The following is a 19,903-nucleotide window of genomic DNA, read 5'->3' as shown; positions in this document are numbered from 1 at the left end:
ACGTTTTGGGACCCCCCTTTTATCTTGGACCCCGCTAGATGAATCCCCCCCAAAACTTTCAGGGAAGGAGCGGAGCGCAGCGAGGCAAATTTAAGGAAAATTACAGGCAGATCCCTAAATCGGCGCCAAAGTTATTCCCAATAGAATGTTGCGGATTTGCTATGGAAAACAATCCTAACTATAATTATGTACTGGCGACCGCCAGTAGGTAATATATATATATATATATATATATATATATATATATATATATATATATATATATATATATATATATATATATATATATATATATATATATATATATATATATATATATATATATATATATATATATATATATATATATATATATAACATTTCTTCACAAACATTTGTATATGTATATGTACAGTTATAATTTTCAATATTTTAACCCAAACTTTTTTTCACAGGGGAAAAGGAAGGGGCCCACCTATCACTTTTGGGCACTTCATGGGCCACCTACCCTTTTCTTCGTCACCACTATGATTGCACCACCAGAAGCATAGATAAGACTTCAATTTAATTTTCCTCACTATTTTATCACTATTTTAAGCCTTGTTTTTGGACAGGAACTGGTACTTCTTTGAAAGTCTGCCACGTGGCGTCAGCATTGGATTCTTTTTCGTACAGTTAACGCAGCCTGGTTTTGTATAACTCACTTACAGGTCACCACTGAGCCACTAGAGCTGAAGCATGCGATCGCTATGCACATTACCGTTACCATTACGCTCATACGCCGTAAACGGTCTCTGAACATACAGTAGAACAAAATTCTGTATAACCACTGCAGGGTATCATTAGCCCCCTTTTACCATACCGGGCCATAATGCTGACTAGTATGAGATACGATGCCTTTGCTTTGCAGTATTTACACAGATGCACCATTTAGGCAACAAGGAAATATATGTACTTCATGTTAAATTGTATTTGCATACAGGCATCTCCCCACCAATATCATTACATGAATGCGCTTAATTTTTATGCTGTAACCTTATTGTGCATTATATGAATCAGCACACGTGTGCAACAATGTATTGAATTTTCACTGTTTATATGTACATATGTTACCTTTTGTACTACGACATGTACGAATGCATTTTGTTTTATAATATGCCCTTTCAAAGATGGCCGCTGACTACAGACGTGGTAGTCTGCTCTTCATTACCAGTACTGTTACTATGTAAACCACAGCGCTGCTTGGGTTCCTCGTGTGAACAAGGACGTCCGCTACCGAAACGAGTAACTTTGTTTAAATTCCTTTGAGCAAAGACTTCTGAGAGCGCGCATTATTGGATTACTGTTTGGATTTACTTGCTGCTCTGTGCACCACCGGCGATTGTCGCGCCACCAGCAACCTCCTCTTTGTGGCCTCTACTGCAGTACTGAGACCTTAGGCAGGGTGGTAACCATTATGCTATTTGGTGAACACCTTGTTGGCGCTCCTTGTGTTGCCTGGTCTCTCCCAGCCAGTGGCAACTCTGGATATCAGACCACAACATGCATATAGCCCCTTCTGCAGCTTGGGCACCTCGAGTCCACACTAAAAGCAGTCATGGGCATACCTTATAAAGTAGCTGCCATGTGGGCCAATTTCATGTGAGCCACCTTACCCAACTGTGGCAAAGAATGCTTAACTTTTTTTGCCAGGTGCAGTCGTTAACACACGACGCTGCATATGTGACTGTCAACATGGGTGCACTAGACAGCAAAACCCACAACAGGGCCCTGAGGTCAGACGTGGATGCAGAGTTTATCAGTGTTACATCTATCCGCAGTATTCAAAGCCAGAACCATGATGTCTTTCAAAGAAAGCATTTCTGCCTTTAATGCTACACTCTTTCAACTGTCTCATCAGTTCAGGAACGTGCAATACCCAGACTGCGCCTGCAGAAACGGAAGATGAGTGACTGTCTGATCACCCTCACAATAAACAGGCACCAGAGGCTTAGCAATCACTTTCATCCTGAGTCAAACAGAGTTGGCTTGGGGGCATTTCCAAGAATCTCTACATTATTTCCTGTTTTTTGAGTGGCTGTGAGGCAGGGGAGTGGTTGCCACTTGCAAAAAACTGTAGGTCGTGCAGAAGAGCATCTGAGCACAATTTGCAGTAGAACTATTTGCGATGAATTACCAGTCCTTGGGAATGAGGTGGGATATCCAATGAGATTGTGTACTGTCTCGATAAGAGGCTATCTTCAGAGAATGGGGTCCTTCCATGATGGTGTCTGGTCTAGAGGAGGATACCATGGAGGGGAGCCTAGTATGGGGGTGTGAACAACCTCAGCCTTGAGGAAGTAGCTATTCATGGTGGCTAAGCAGGCCTAGGGGGTCTTTGCTGGAGGTGAGGTGACCGGGTACTAACTATGCAAGCACCCTGGCTCTAGCAAGCTTTATGGAAAAAGGCAACAGACATTTCGGGACAAGTGGGCTGAAGGCTCTATACTGCACCCTATCATCATAGTTTAACTTGTAGCAGGAAAGGCACTACGTATGTATATAGACTGCCACACAACATTCTCCCTTTTTTTAATGCATCTCTCGCCCCATATCCCTTCTTCCCTGTCTGTACAACTTATTGGAGGCACATGTGGCCAGATGCCTATCTAATTTTGTGGAACAAACAGAATACCTGGAGCCAAATCAAGCAGGCTTTCTGCCAGCCCATTCAACAGAGGCGGTAGTTCTGGCCGTCCTGGATACTCTAAGAGCTAAATGAGACAGGGGAATTCCTCAGGCCTTGTTGCTTTTGGATTTGTCTGCAGCGTTGGACACGGTTGACCATAACACTCTGTTGAACCGTGTCGAACAAGCAGGCATCCAAGGTCCTGCCTACAACTGGGTTAAATCATTTTTAACTGGCAGAACGCAAGCAGTGCGACTGGGCACTTTTACTGCCCCCACAGTGACCACAGGGCTCGTCTCTGTCGCCACTATTGTTTGACCTCTACCTGAGGCCTCTGCTCTATACTTTAAAGAATTGGAAGGTCACCATTTTTAACTATGCAGATGACCTCCAGTTGATTTTCCCCCTAGATGACCCTAATGCTGCTGTGGAATTTCAAACCACCAAGCTTCACATTAAACACTGGATGCACAGCAACCAACTGAAACTCAACCCGGGTAAGACGGAATTGGTGCTGTATGGGAAGACAAAGGACTGCACACTTTTGGCCTGGTGAACTGGGTCCTCCCCCTGCTCCGTCCTTGTCTGTAAAAAGCTTAGGGGTAGTAATTAATGCGGATCTCTCACTGAGAGGACAGGTGGGTGCAGTGATCTCCACCAGTCTCTATCAGCTACGCAAAATCAGGAAAATTGCTCATTTGCTGACCCACTCAGCTCTGATCCAAGTGATGATAGCGCTGGTTCTATCACGCCTATATTTTGCAAACTCCCTCTATATCGGCCTGCCTCAGTACCTATTAAAACGTCTGCAAATGGTTCAGAAGCAGGCGGCCAGACTAATACACAGACAGCCAAAATGGCACTCTGCCAGGTCCTTGTTGATCAAGCTCCACTGGCTTCCCGTGGAGCAACGTGCGGCAGTTAAGACTGGGTGTCTGGCCTTTACAGCACTGCAAGGCAACCGTCCAAAATTCATCACGGCCATGATCAAAAAACATGTCTCCCGGCGCAACCTGCGCTCATCCCATTTCCATCTGTCCCAACTATAAAACTCAAACGGGTTGGCGGCTGCAGATTTTCTTATCTGGCACCTACCTTCTGGAATTTCCCTTCCGGTAACAATGAGAAGCAGCGACAAACTTCTTGGCTTTCGAAAGGCACTTAAAACTTGGCTGTTTGGGCTAGCCTACTAATCAGGTCTGATGCAACAACTTAAGCAGGAGTACCGCCATGAAACCTTGGGGTGACCGTGCGCTTTATAAGTAAGTGATAACATAGACTGTTATTACTAGAGGAAGTGGTCCATGTGCGTGAAATGTTTGTATTTCAGGCCATAGAGTTGAGTTGACATGTTTTGTGGTGTATAATACACATTCAAACAACTGCAACTTTAGTACGGTAGTAGATTTGCAGGTGTACAGAGAACAAGAACATAGAGACATTGTTACGGTTTAACCCTTTGTTCTGGGGTCAGGCAATTACATATGCTAACAGGCTGTTATAAAAGATCAAAAGTAATTTCACACAAAGGTATACTTTTTATGTGTGTACAATACTTTCATATGATTTAATTAGAAAAGCTTTATGATTTATTAAACATAGAGCTTTTCTAATTAAATCGTATGATTTATAATGCCACTCTAAAGACCACAAATCCAATAAAAAACATTCACTCCATGCCTCCTTTTCACTGCAGGGGTAGAGATGTAATGCAATTCTGCGCTATTTCACGGTAGGAGCATCATAGCCCTCAGCCTGTTAGAGCTGGAATTAGTGCCCTCTGACGAGGAAATTAAGAGCCAGTTTCCTACCAGTGAAATATATCGGACTAAATGAACATTGGACATGGGAGAAAAAATGGTTACTGATTCTCCAGTAAAGGTATATGCTATACTGGACCAGTATAAAAAATCAAACACTTCAAGACTGTATTCTTTTTATTACACTAACAAAGAATAGAGTGCAACGATGGCCGAAAGTTTTTTCATTGACTGTTCCGGGGGACACGCCTGCAGATCGCTGGGCGTGGAGAATCGCAGAAGACTGGTACAAATTCCGCACTTGAAATAAGCAATCGATAAACCGATAAGTCTTGCTTTTGGCTAGACAACTTGATTGATTATCACTGGGTAGATTGATATGTTTTTGCCTCAGCTTTCTTAGGAAGAAAAACAAACAATGAAGAAATATCTTGAGTTTGGACCCAGCCTAAGTGGTAAGTTTATGCCGAGACGTGGGTCCTTTGCTCACTGTGTCACAGGAGCCAAGTTACCTGGCTGATCAGTCAATGACAAGGACGAAACAGGTCCGAGGTTGATTGCATTGCCGTTCAGGGAGGACATGGCTTGGCAGTCCGGGTTGGATTGTTCTTATGAGGAGCAGAGTCAAGACTGATTTATTTGCATATGGTTGGGTCCAACTGAGTTTCATAGGTGGGCAAAAGAATGATGGGTTGGAATGCTATCCCAAGGGAAGCCAGTGGTTTGTTTTATTGCAAGTATTTCTCCCATCACCTTTTGTGTGTTTATTATTTTCAGGAAAAAAACTCCAGCTTTAGAGGTCTGATTCACAAAAACAGCAAACATGGTTCCCACGTAGAAAAGTTCAGTGTCTTCAGTGGAACTCCAACACTTGCATCTCAGCTGTAGGCACAGAGACCCTGGTCTGCCTGACGGGGAAGTCTGAATCTGACAAGCAGCCCTGCACCGGGGGTGAAAAGGCGTTGACCTCCACTGACCGTGTGGACTTACTGATCCATAAATATCTTACATTGGTGTTAAAGAGAGGACACTGACATAATAGTGCTATTCATCATTCTGTGAATACAAGTAAGCTCAGAAGCTGGCAGGGTCTTCTGTAGGAGCATTATTGACACACTTCACTGAATACCCTATAGGTGATCTTGGTGAAGCACAGACGTGAAACATACAATGGGTAAGCAACTGATTTCAAGGGCTATCGACTCCCAAAACTAAGTACACAATAGTTACCCTTCAGCTGTTGATTCACAGAGCACAAGGTACACGTACACTCAGACTACTTCAATAACATTCTATACGCAGTCAGTATGAGCAGAGACTTCACTGCAGTGAATGAATTAAGGGATTTAAAACTGAACAATACAGCCTCAATTCAGGAGAAACCATAATAAACACACCCAAAAAGTAGGAAAAAACACATGTAGTATTATAGCAAATACTGCATGGGACATATTCGAGTACAATAGACAAAATATTTCATGAAACATGTCTTGGTGCAGCTATGATTCCAAAGAGGGGAGCAGATCACAAAGTAGTCCTTACCCACCGGTGGATCACATTATTATGAGTCTCTTTCACACTACTTCTAACATGTACATACTAAGAACATACGAACCTTGATTTATGTCTACACATAAAATGGTCGTAAAAGTTGAACGAATGCACTGAAAAAACACACAGTTACATAGCGAAGTAAGCGATTGGTATGCGCTGTAGTATCCTTCCAACACTTGACAAACCACCAGTTACATTAAAAAATGTGCCTACTAGCAACAATAAGTAACACCAACACCCAAAGCCCTCCTCTTTTCAGTAACAAAAACACTACAGAGTATTACCAGTGTCCACCACATAACAACATGAAAAAGATCACACAAAACATATCAACGTTCTCCCCTTACCCTTCTTCTTCCGTACTGAAGCTTGGAAAAAGAAATGGAATGAGCTGTCAATCAAGTTCAGAGGTAAGCTGATAGAATATATGTCTCAGGGGCACTTGCTTCTGTGGCTTGATACAGCTGACTAATTACAGTAGGGCTTATTGTATCCCACATGTCATTGTTCTCACCAACTTCCACTGTGGATCGCTGCCTGCCAACAGACCACTGCACTTGTTACTTATTTGGAGTACAGCTAGCCAACTATTTTTCCAATTTCAGTTTATTTGTGGTATCTTTCACTTAAACTATGAGCCCACAAGTAATATAACATAATGAAGTATGTAGTAGTATATGAGATTTTAGTTCACAATTGAAATCCAAATGTTCATTTTAAATGCTGTGCACCGTGCACCATGACATCATATATGGTCCAGTACCCAAATATTGATTTTCTTATATCCACAATCGGTATATGGTCTAACTTATAGATATGTCGGTAAGTAAAGATTTAGTAACTGAATGGTGTACGTATCTTATGAAGGTAATAGTTAAAAATATTAAATTTATATTTACTACACAGACAAATTCTTAAACTTCCATTAAAATTTAATGCTATATGATATCCTACAGTTGATGTAGTGAATGCTTTTGTAGATCTATGGTTGTCACCAAGATAATTTGTCATAAAATTCTCTAACAAGAATCGCATGCCTAGAATATCATCTCATGTATGACTAAGGTTGCGCTTTCGGTAACAGACTATATCCTGGTGAGATCCGACTATTCAATTCATTCAAGGGAAATGCTGCAAATAGACATTTTTCACAACTTTTTTTAAAGTAATATAGAGGTAAATTCACAATCCATATTGTACACAAACATCTGCCTTGAGTGTGAGATATGGCAAGATCAGTACACATTTCACAGATAAAACAAAGACTGAATACACAGGCTAAAAATGTAATCAAAGAGGTCATAGGATTTGATCATCAGTATTGACGAGGTGGCAGAAGTGTACAAAATATACTCTTTAATGGCTGCATGTTACTCTTAGTTCTCCATGGTGATTACAAGCCTTGAAGGAATGGATACTTTTTTGATACTCCCAGAGTCTTTCATATATGCCACAAAAATAATAATTTATCGTAAATATATCTGGTAATGGTATCTGCATGCGCGTCACTGCGTAAAACATGCACTGCATCTAAGCATTAGGAAGCGCTGGTTGTACATGTGGAGGTTTATAGTGATAAAAAGAGTTTTTGAGAAGTTTTCCCTCTAGATATCTTTAGAGCACATAAGAACCGAATGTTGAAAAATGTAAGGTCACTTACTTTACATAACAAAATATGAAATAAATCATTCACAATTGAGTTAGGACTTGAAGACAGGTTCAAAGAAAAGACAATCAAGAAGAGATTACATTTCCCAAAAATAAGATGGAGCCAGGAGGGAAGTCTCTCGAAATTATCTCTAAATAGAGCGAAAATCTAAAATCTACCCAATGCAGTGATGCACTGTTATTTTGCTGATGGCCCTGTATTACACCACGTGTACCCCTGTGAGCTGTGACAAATTTCAATATGCACTGATAATTTCTGCAGAGGTATTATTAACTCAAACAAGACATCTATGTTTCTGGCTCAGAATACGGGGTTGATGTACAGGTTCTGCAAATCAGCAAAACCGCTAACTGAATCTGCAATCAGAATTTTCTCCACCGTAGAGATTGTACAATGCTGAAAATTCTAATCATGTCTTATGCTCCAGAGTTAAGACTTCCACTCCAAATCAGAAGATTTTGCTTCATCGCTCAGTTATACATCTGACTCCATGTTGGTAAAAGTGGCTTATAGAACTCACTGCCTACTCAGGAAGAGGTAGTGAGGCGTGGAGGAAAATACAGGCACCTAGCAACAGTTTTGATTAACAAAAAGGCACTATCATGTAACAGTGATTCAGACTTCAAGGCCCCTTTCCTTAAACTAATATGTTCTGATAAAAATAGTCAGCCTTTCAATCTGAATCAATACATATTACAGGTGACTTTGTATCAACACAATAATATGTTTGTCAGCGTGGTGGGCATGTAAAGGTAGAATTTTGATCTTTCTAGATTAAACTTTACTGTGTACCCCGTCCATTTCTTTCCATTTGCATGTATACATACACATAATCACTTACACTACTTATTAATACACATATAGCTGCCTTTTCCCTAATTGATTTCGAAACACGTAGGGCAACAAAGCACAGGAAGGAGGTGTTTTGAAGCTGCAGCCTTCACCATGGAGGCACTTTGCTGGCAGAGTGCGCCATCCCACAAGAGGGTAGAATGTTTGGTGAATATTAGCGGCCATGCCTTGGTCGCGGGATGGCCCGCTGCACGTGTGCGGCCCTGGAGTGTCTTCCGGCACGTTTTGCAGGACTGTCAGTGTGCCCGAAGGTGATGGAATAAAGCAGCGTTCCCAACCATGCCCCTTTCCATCCACTTGGATTTAATTTTGGTGGCAAGGCTCACGGCGACACCCACTGGGGTATTATTTACGGGCTGCATTTACCAGCAATCACTGGGACCATCAAGACACGCCCACTTGGGCACGCTAGTCAAATAAAAGCAGTTTAAATTTACCAGTTGCTGTTTCCTCATCACTAGCTGGGCCCGTGAACAAGGAAGTTATTCTGAAACGCATAGGGCAACAAAGCACAGGAAGGAGGTGTTTTGAAGCTGCAGCCTTCACCATGGAGGCACTTTGCTGGCAGAGTGCGCCATCCCACAAGAGGGTAGAATGTTTGGTGAATATATATATATATATATATATACACATATACATATATATATATATATATATATATATATATATATATATATATATATAAATCTATATCCACACGAGTTCTCACAAAGCAGCGCCGTCAGAAAACAGGAGACCCAGTATTTTCCGTGAGTAAATTAATTTATTCTGCAACACACGGACAGCATAACGTTTCGGCCTCCCAGAGGCCTTGGTCACATGTATATATATATATATATATATATATATATATTAAATGTCATGGGACTTTAACACAATAATAACTTCCTCAACACTTTCAAGCACTATACTAGTGATATTTACTGTACCTTTCTATAATTTGCAATGCATGAATTTTTAAGTATATGACAACTGTACCATTGATTCAACCATTTAGTTTATTTGGACGCTATTAGTATACACAAATAAAATAGCTAACATTTGAAACATATTTCTTATGTTCTGCTATTGATTTGCACAAATACGTAATTGTTTAGCACACTAGCCAACAGAGGACTGACTGTCTGGCATTAAGATAGTGCACTGCTAGGTGTGTTTGACCGTGTGTTGTGTGTAGGTATATATATATATATATATATATATATATATATATATATATATATATATATATATATATATATATATATATATATATATATATATATATATATATATATATATATATATATATATATATATATATATATATATATATATATATATATATATATATATATATATATATATATATATCATCATACTCCTTAAGGCAACCACCTGCTTAGAACAGCAAAAGAAACCCACATAGTAGCAGGATATGAGGATAGGGGCAGCCAGAGCTTGCCACCCTGAACGCTTATCAGTTAATAGCATCACCATCTCCTAATTTTATAACTGACACACTTATTGTTTTGTGAGATTACTGGACAGTGGCAGTAGAAGGTGCTGGAATTCCTTTGAAGTGGATTGGACTGAGCTGGTTAGCGATGGGGAGAGCTGGAGAAGACGTGTGCTACTAGGCCACAGTGGAGTTTAATATGCAGATGGGAATGTAAGGATTGGGGTGCCACGTGGAACACTCCTATACTAGGAAATACATTACACCAATGAATGTGAAAGTTCAGAATATATGAACTTTAAAATTGTGGATTAAGATACTATACAAATCTAATTCTAGTTTTATTTTTAAGAACTCATGCTTTACCCACTGCCTTACAATAAGACCAGCCTGGAAAAAAAAGGAAAGTAAGAAAACTTCCTTTCCTGATCTGCCAAAGGGAGCCCCGCCTGCCCACAGCAGGACAACTGGAAGTGCTGTTCCTACCTCTACCTACATTGCTGTCATCTATGACCTGTAGTGAAGACAGGGGAGATCTATGTTTTGACATAGTCTACTAAGGGGCACATGCCAGCTGGGGAATATGGGTTGGAAAAGGTCAAATACCAGAAGATGTGGCCTAATACACAGAATACCACTTAATTGGCGTCCTTCTGGGATGACCCCGGGAAACCCGGAGCTTATTGTGGGTAGCCTCCTGAAACAGGTTCAAGTGGATTTGATCTTCTGAAAACAGCCCAAAAGGAATAGTAGCGAGTTATATTTTGTGCAGCTACGCCTACTGTTTTGACTTGTAGCCTATTGCACCTGTTGGAGTGACAGTCTGCACATCTGAGAGCCAGCCTGTAGCACTCAGATAGCTACTTCTCCCTCAGTTCTACCTTCTTCCATAAATGCTGTCGAGCTGAGACTCCCTAGTACATATTACTAGGCCGTTACTGCAATCTAAAAACATTATAAATACGTGTTTCTTTGGATTGTAGCTTTTTAAAGTAAATAATATTTTTACATAACATTTGAGCTCTTTAGCCATTTTTCACCACGTTTGTTATATGTGTATTATTAAACATTTTTACTACTAATCTGTGTAAATATTAAATTTTTTATTTATTTAGTTCTAATAGTATTTTGTAGGTCTGTTACCCACAGGACCTTATGCATTATCCATGTGGATCCACTTGCTGCCCAAACCAAGCTACCAAAGGTGAGATAAGATTTTATTATTAAAATCAGTGTATATTTGTCGAATCCTCTAGAAAAAGACAGTGTGAGATCTCAGCCACAGCTCATATGACAACCAATAGCAGACACTCCTACGGACACATCTGAACGACTAATGCCTTCTTCAGGTTGTTTCAATTCTACCTGAATGAACCAAAGACTTTGGACTTCATTTAGAGTTTGGGGGAAGGGTTACTCCGTCACAAAAGCGGTGGATGTCCTGTCTGCTTTATAACAAGTGGAATTAAAGACTATTGCACTTGTAATATGGTGTGCTTTCTATCTACCACGTTTTGAATAACCCAGTGCTATACTGAAAATAGCGACTTTTGTCTCTAACGCACAGATATTGCCCGTGCAACAATCTAAGATGTTAAAATACCTTTGTATTACTTCATTGATATTTTCTTTCGCTGGATGGGTGATAGTTTCTTGTTAAAGGTAGGTAAATAGTTGATTTCAAAAAGCGGGTCAATATAATTAGCCTAAGACCTAGTCCAAAGACCAGTATAATAAGTTTGAACAACATATCTGAAATTGCAGGAACAAGGTTGTGAATTTTTGTTACATATCTCGACTCACGTACCCACCAACACCAAAGGTGACTACATTATGTGTACTGTTTTTATAAAATCACCTAGCACACAAGGTCAAGACATTCTACGTGCTTGATAGGTGGTAGAAACAAAAAAGTTAAATAGAGCAAATTGTACGTTGTAATAAGAAAAAACAATCATAACTTTTGTTAACTACTTTTAAAGTCCCTAAGAACCCAAAAGTATAAAACCCTGGGTTGAGGTGTGCTACGGTTTAAACCCAGATGTCTGAGTGTGGTAAGGAGGAGAAACAATGTCTGAATGTCATACAAACAGCCAGGAAAGGAAGCCGTCTCCCTAGTTGGTCAGCATCATAATATATAAAGTACGCTGTAGTAAAGCAGCACTGAAGGTAAATCAAGGAGATACTCCATTAAACAGGAATTCCTGAAAGAGTACCATAGGAACCATCGGAGAAGGGTGTAATTCCCAAACGTCCTCTGGATTTTTAGGGAAAAGGACATATCCTAAGAATGGTGTTGAACATTGCCTGATTAGCGAGCCATAACCACTAAAATCCAGAGGATGGTGCGTTAGCTACCTTGCTCATAACACCACCGCGTTCAGAGCTGCAATAGGTTGGACCAGTAACAAACGCCATGATATTTCCACCCAAGTGTTTCCACGAGGCTCTTCATCAACTAACAAGTAAGGTACTGTAGCAGAAGCGCACACACCTGTTGTTGAAGCTTTACTACCCGCCTACATAAAGGAGGAAGGGGGGATTTATTCCAAGTTACACTTCAAGTGAAAGAAACGCATCCACCCTTGGCAACCTAGCGAAAACTGCTTTTACAGCATGTGCAACCCACTTATCGAGAATTCAAAGCCCCAGCCAATTTACAGAATCCCCTGCATGTTCTCCTCCCCCTGGAGCGTAGCAATTAGCACAATTATGCAGACAGCTTCAACATACAGCACCGCACACTGAACTCAAATGAACTGTGAGAATAAGGTGTGTGTCAACCAGGTTCGCGCTTGCGGCTTCGGCGTGCTTACCTTTGTCCACTATGGAGAGTCCACAGCAATTTTAAAACAAAACAACATAAGATTAAGTCAAACGTCATTGGTTTAAGGGAAAACATAACAATTGTGCTTTGCTATTTCAGTAGCCAGGTGGGATGCGCAGATCATATTCTGGTAGCTCTCTTGGCAGAGAGGAACATGCACAATTTTTTTTTTTAAGGGAGGTCCATGCAAGCCATGCACATGCCGTCGTTGCCTTGCGATGCAGCTGATTACCTGCGCCTCAGATGGGACAGGCTGCAGCCCAATGTTAAATACTAGTTATGTTTGCGTTGTCTATATTAGCTGAGCATGCTGGGTAATAAATGAATTCTTACCAAGCTCTTCAAGTTCTGAGGTCATTGACTTAGACCGTAAGGAAAGTGCTGTTGTTGGAGCCCGCTTCGGAGGTGGAGGGGCTTTGCGTTAAATAGAAGGACATATAAAAGCAGGTCAGTATACATTGTCACAGAGATGACTGCGAACACGCGAAATCATACGATGCAGCCATTTGTTAAATATATAGCTTCTAACGAACATCATTGCGTAGACCATAGGCGCCCAAAACAAAGATGGATGACCTGCTTTGTAAACTGTGCCCCCACCATTGTTACTCACTAGCTAGTTTTGCGCTTTACACCTGTACTTACATGCAAACTTTCTTGAAAGGTACATACTTGCTTTATCTATGCCAGGCCTTTTCTGAAAAATCTTCTAGCTAAGACAGCTCTTTGGTGCTTACTAATTTGCAATTTACACATAGCGGGCGTCAGTAATGACTGATCTGATGTGCAAGAAGGAAGGGCGGCCAGTAAGTTGTGAAAAAAGAGTCAGGGTTTACTGATCAAACAAATGAACTGATGGTTTGAGAAGCTTATAGATTGCTAGATATGCTGCCTAGGTGATCTCATTGTGCGTGTTAATGGACAGCCAGACTTGTGAGGGCGTGTTGGTGGTAGTCCCCCGACCGCCCTATTACGATATGGGCGGTGGTACCGTCACAGGCCTGCTGCAGCGGCCAGGGACCCGGCAAGCCCTGGCACTATTACAGCGGTCAGAAGGCAGTAATATGCTTGGCGGGACCACTGTGGTACCACCAAGTATATAACAAGTTTCTTCTCCCCCACAGTTTCATGGTAATTCCACCACCATGAAAACCGTGGCAGAGAGGAAACAAAGGGAGCCCTCTAGGTCTCCCTGGTACACAACGCTCTGTTGATACACACAGGGGGAGCACACCATGTGCCCCCTGTACACACACACACAACAGTTCCTGCATGGCATGGACTTTTCAACCCGTTCCTTGGAAGAACAGATTTTGGCGTTCCCATTGCGGTGCCCATTTCAGGACTCCACCATGGGAACTTCAAAAACAAAGTCCGCCAGACAGGAGGAAACTCCTAATTTGGGGGGCGGTCAGGCCACGGCTTTGGTGGTACGGTTGTATGGTGGACCTGGTGCAGCACCGCCAAAGTCGTAATCAGGCCCAAAGTGTGGGCCAACTAGTACATTAGAGTTTTAAATAGTCCATTAAATCAAGGGGAATCAACGGGACTATGGCACACAGGTCAAACAGAAATCCAGAGCTGAGCTACCTGAACAGAGAAGATACGACAACCAAAAGGACATTTTCATGGTAAATGGACAGTTAGCAGGATTTTAGACGCTGACAAGAAAAAAAGACACACAACTTTATTGTTAAAGATTGTGGAGGTTTGCTGACATAGTGTGTTGGTGGACTACAGAGAGTAACTTGAAATGTGCTCAACGCAAGATGTGGCGTGCTCAAAGAATAAGTGACACAAAAATATCAATTGATAGCAGATGCACGTTAGCATTTTTTTAATGCATTAAAGTTTTGAGAAGGTAATACAGCATACCTGAAATTATGCATTTCCATAGTTTTACTTACAGGAGACTATAGCATATACCAATAACCCTAGACTTTAAGAAGACATCCATTTCTACAGGAGCCTGCAGAAAAACTAGCAGATTGAAAAGTATTCCTAAATCTTGCCTGCTGAAATCGCCAGAGTTCAACCCTCTACCTCACACTCTTCCAAATATACCCGACCATGGAATCCCACACCATTGAGGTTACAGCATGTGCTCTTACGTGTATGCAGTTGACGCCAATGTTCGTCTACACTTCAAAGAGGAATCTAGGAACATCCTATGTGGCCTGCTTGAAACATATACAGCATTTCAGGCACTACTCTTTGGCTCAATGACCTAAAGACTGCAAATCTACTCCTAAATTGGGTGAACTGTGTCTGCCCTTTGATTGGCTGTACTCTTTGGTTTGCATTCCCAAGCTGGCAAGTAATGTGAGTCTCTTTGTAACAGCAATCTCTCTTTTGCCCCAAAAAAGGTTGCATGAGTTGTGCAAGGTTCTCCTCCTTCTCTTCCTGGTTCTAGGAATGCCTTCTTGGATTACAGCAATATTCCAGAAAGATACTTTGAGGTTCCGACAGTTGCGATACCCGTGGTAGTCTACTATTAGGCTTTCAATGTCACAGACATATAACACAACGGGTCAACGCCCTTAATTCACTGCATACTAAGGATACTTGCAGCTCAAGATATTGGGCTATTTCCAGCAGGAAAGCAATTCAAAACAACTACACACCTATTTTTCTTCTAAGACATCTCATCTGGCCCTATATGTCTATTGCTCTTCCTACATGTTAACTGCTTGTTATTACTGAATCGCAATCTACACATCTGGCCTTCATATTACAAATTTATGCCTCTAGATACATAGCTACCATAGAACGTACATGTATCCCATTAAGCTGTTACGGATGCATGTACAAACACACACAGACACACATACACTTTCCCTGCCTCCTACCATGACCTCTCCTACCTTTAAAAACCTCAAAATACCTCAATACATGGGCTAATTTACTAAAATTGTTACCACTCTTTTTACGTATATACATCTGTTCATACATATCTAAATATGCTAACCTAGCTACATATCTGTGAACAAGGGTATAACCTGTTTTACTATATATATATATATATATATATATATATCTGTTCCAACTCCTACTTCTCGGCAAAAGTGCAGAGTCGATATATATATATATATTACCTACTGGCGGTCGCCAGTAGGTAGTTATAGTTAGGATTTTTTTCAATGTTAATTCTCAAAATTCTATTTGGAATAACTTTGGCGCCGGTTGCCGAATCTGCCTGAAAATTTCCTCAAAATGGCCTTGCGGCGCCCCGGTCATTTCTTGAAAGTTTGGGGGGGATATGTCAAGCGGGGGGCGAGAAAAAAGGGGGGTCCGAAAACGCGTTTTCCCGATGTTAATTTCCATAGGGGGGCCGATTTCACTTTTAGCCCGAACGGTTGAATGGATTTACACCAAACTTGGCAAAATTGTAGGGACTGGTAGCCCGATGTGCCTTTGCTATGTCTCAAGATATGTGCTCCAGTGGATTTTGAGTAATTTAGGTTCAAAAAAATATATATATCTATAGCCGCGCCCCGGTAGGCGCCCCGGGGAGCGCCCCGGGCGCGACACGCGAGGTGCGCACGGAAAGCTGATTGGCTCTCAGGTGTCTGTAAACATTCGAAACAGTCCGGAGCGGCCGCCATCTTGTGTCTCGGTAAAATCAAGACACAAGAGGTGGCTAAAACAAAGGGGGAAATGACCATAAGGCGTCAGGGATAGACTCCCTTTGACCCCCTAGGTTTGATGTGGGGGCAATTAAAGGGTCCAGCGGGGTATTTAAAATATATTTTTGTTTTCGTTTTGCGCGGGGGGAGCGCCGGGTACGCGCACCGGGGAGCGGACCGGGGAGCGTACTATGAGGAAAAAAGATGACAGAGTTTTTAAAAAAGGAAGCCTTTTTTTAGAAATTGGAGGTAGTTCTAAAAAGAACTTTTTTTTTTCTTCTTTTTGTTGTTTTATATTTTTTTGTGTTTTTGAACATTTTGTACTTTTTTTGGCTTTTCAAAACAGTTTTATATTTTTTTTGTATTTTTTTAGGGGGAGAAACAAAAAAAAGGGAATTGAAACTTGCTCAACTGGAGCAAAAAAACAAAAAACCCAAAAAATTACTTCTTTTTGGGGCACTTGTGATTGTCACCTGCAAGGACGGTGAGCTTTACGCTCTTTTCACCATAGGCCATAAGCTTGCCACATGCAGAACAAGTGATTCTAAAATCAGCAAAACGTTGCTGAATACAAGGCATCATCTCTGATGTTTCTGGTCCCGAAGAAGTGGGATCATTTCTTTGGGAGGTGGTCCTTGAAGAATGGGGAATGTTACTGGCCAGTTTCCTGAGCTCTGCACGAGAATAGTTGTTAGGGTGCTTTCTGGTCATATGACGAATCATGGTATAGTTACCAAATGAATATTTTTTGTTTGGGGTGCCCCTTGAGAGTTCTTCATTGCAGATTAGGCAAGTTACCTTGGCCGCATTCACTTTTTTCTTGCCCTCTGGGAGTGAAAAAAACTCCCATACAATGTGTGGTTTGGGCTTGTATGGGGTATTTTCTTCAGGCAGCCATCTTCTCCTCCCCTCCTCCTCTTCCTCTTCCTCCTCCTCCTATTCTTGACCACCAATATAATCTGGAGCTGGTCCTGTTGGTGGTGGTGGTGGTGGTGGTGGTGGGGCAGATGCACCAGCTGCTGCTGCTACTGAAGCCATTATTAAGATCAAAAAGGTACAGAGATGTACAAACAGGTCTTCCTCAGTCAAAGGACAAAGTCAGAATAAGGAAAAAAGGTGGGGTCTTTCATCATTTCGAAAAAAAAACTGTCCTGAACCAATGAGAAGTGCTATTTTCAGGTCACAAGACCTGGGGCTTCATCATTATGAAACCAAAACTGTTATAAACCAATGAAAAGTGTTATTTTCAGGTCACATGACCCGACGAGCTTACGCTACGTGCCCCGGGGCGCGCCCGGGTGCGCGCCCCGGGTCGCGTAGCGTAAGCGCGTCGGATGTTTACGTTGCGCGATCGTATTCGCTCGAGTACTTCCGGGTGCGCTTACGCCGTGCGTATCACGCGGACGCGGCTACGCGATACGTCATGATCATGTTTTCGTTCGCGACATTGGCGCTAACGGGACGCTCCCCGGTTCGCGCACCGGGGCGCTTCAAAAAATTACGCTTTCCGGGGCGTTCACCGGGGCGCGCACCGGGAGCGCTCCCCCCCCCCCCGAAAAAAAAAATATATAAATAAAAAAAAAGGGAAAAATTGTATGGACTGGTAGCCCTATTCTTAAGTGGGTTTAACGAAAATTAACTTTGAAAAAATATATATTGGGCTATATATATGTTAGAGCCCAAATGTAGCCCAATGTAGCCCAATATAGCCCAATGTAGGCCAAAGATGGCCACCAGAGATTGAAAAAAAAAAATAGAGCGCTAACAGTCTTACTTATAAAGTGAGACTTATAGTTAGGAATTAGCATTAAAAAAAACTATGAAATTCACAGAAAAAACCATAGGTTTCACACCAGTTATAGTTAGGAATTAGCATTAAAAAAACCTATTAAATTCACAAAAAAAACCATAGGTTTCACACCAGTTATAGTTAGCTGGAAATTTTACTGACATAAAACCATTGAAATTTCCACGTTATAGTTAGTTGGACTCACTATAACTTGCGCGTGTAATGCACTGCTGATGACGTCACATATTACATCACTCATGACATGGTCAGTGACATCACTCATGACATCACTGATGACATCATCCTTGTGAGAGAGTGACAGACCTCCTATCACTGTAATGTAACCCATGAAACACATATTAAAAAATATAAATTAAAATTTTAAATAAAATGGAGATACCCATACCAGTTACAACAACCAGTTTCAATAATACCACCAACTATATACACATCCACTCATTCACCAACAGTTCTATATAGTCACTCATACATATATACACTCATCATATGTAGTGATACACCTATAAATCCTGTTACACAGTGACAGTCATCCAAAAGTTACTCACACACATACTCACACATGCAAATAAACAATTGAACGACCATATATTTGCATATACAGCTATACACACACTACCACCTTACTTCTAAGGAAACTTACACATACATACTCTCTTAAACAATCACTTATAGAAACACATACTTAATTAAACAGGAACTCTTACAAACTCACATATACTCACTTATAAACATCAATACTCGCATATACTAGATTAAAACATATGTCGTTACTGATAAAGACACTAGTGAGACAGTCATTCACTCACTAACACACACATATACACACTCATCCACCCATACAGTCCTGCACATATGCTGTCTTCAAAACACATACAAACAGTGAGTCAGTCATTGATGCATCTATGTGCTAAGTAATACCCCTACCAAACCATAGACACTCAGAATGATACTAAAAAAAACATCTAATAACCCATATACACACACATGTAGCTACTCACCAACCCATGCAGCCAATTATACACAAAGTGAAACACTGATACATATAATAAAATATTGAAACAAAACTCGCTAATATATGTATTCACTAAGTACACTTAATAAGCCAGTTAACCAATCAATTAAAAAAAAATAATCCTTTTACATATACATATATAAAACATTTATTTTTCAAAAAGACACAAATTCACTGGATGGTGTCATCAGTGATGTCATGAGTGATGTCACTGACCATGTCATGAGTGATGTAATATGTGACGTCATCAGCAGTGCATTACACGCGCAAGTTATAGTGAGTCCAACTAACTAGAACGTGGAAATTTCAATGGTTTTATGTCAGTAAAATTTCCAGCTAACTATAACTGGTGTGAAACTTATGTTTTTTTTAGTGAATATGTATATCTATACTACTATTATAAAGAGAGAACTCAACCCTTTTGGCAAGGTAAACTCGGGAACCACAGCGCCAATCCAAACACCCGATACATCGTTGTAATTGGCAGGGTCTGTAGACGGACATAGGCTATATAAAATAAAAAAATATACGTTATTTAAAATATTTACTTTAAAAAAAAAGTAGTCCCTTGGAAGTAGCGCCGGCCGGCCGCGACGTGCGTGCTGACATCAGGAGCCAGGGAGCTGCTGCTGCTGCTTCCTCCGCCTTCTTCTCTCGCCCTGGCCGGGCCACGCTCCCCCGCCTCCCTCTGGACAGGGCTCCGGCTCC

The 19,903-nt window shown here is 41.2% G+C and overlaps 1 protein-coding gene across 1 annotated transcript in view; it reads right to left on the bottom strand.

The window, feature by feature from the left end:
* Window positions 1-19,903, bottom strand: part of SHANK2 (SH3 and multiple ankyrin repeat domains 2) — a 208,203-nt gene that overhangs the window by 151,338 nt on the left and 36,962 nt on the right. Inside the window, exons 3-5 of the mRNA XM_086948018.1 lie at window positions 13,081-13,161; window positions 12,737-12,745; window positions 6,309-6,329 (exon numbers count right to left, since the gene is read on the bottom strand). Of these exons, the coding sequence (XP_086804144.1) occupies window positions 6,309-6,329; window positions 12,737-12,745; window positions 13,081-13,161 (111 nt within the window). The remainder of the gene's footprint in view (window positions 1-6,308; window positions 6,330-12,736; window positions 12,746-13,080; window positions 13,162-19,903) is intronic.

The sequence above is a fragment of the Lissotriton vulgaris genome, unplaced genomic scaffold, assembly GCF_964263255.1.
Source record: "Lissotriton vulgaris unplaced genomic scaffold, aLisVul1.2 SCAFFOLD_1445, whole genome shotgun sequence".
In the NCBI taxonomy this organism is placed as follows: domain Eukaryota; kingdom Metazoa; phylum Chordata; class Amphibia; order Caudata; family Salamandridae; genus Lissotriton; species Lissotriton vulgaris.
Note: the sequence above shows the minus strand (reverse complement) of the source record. Positions and strands in the feature narration are given on the sequence as shown.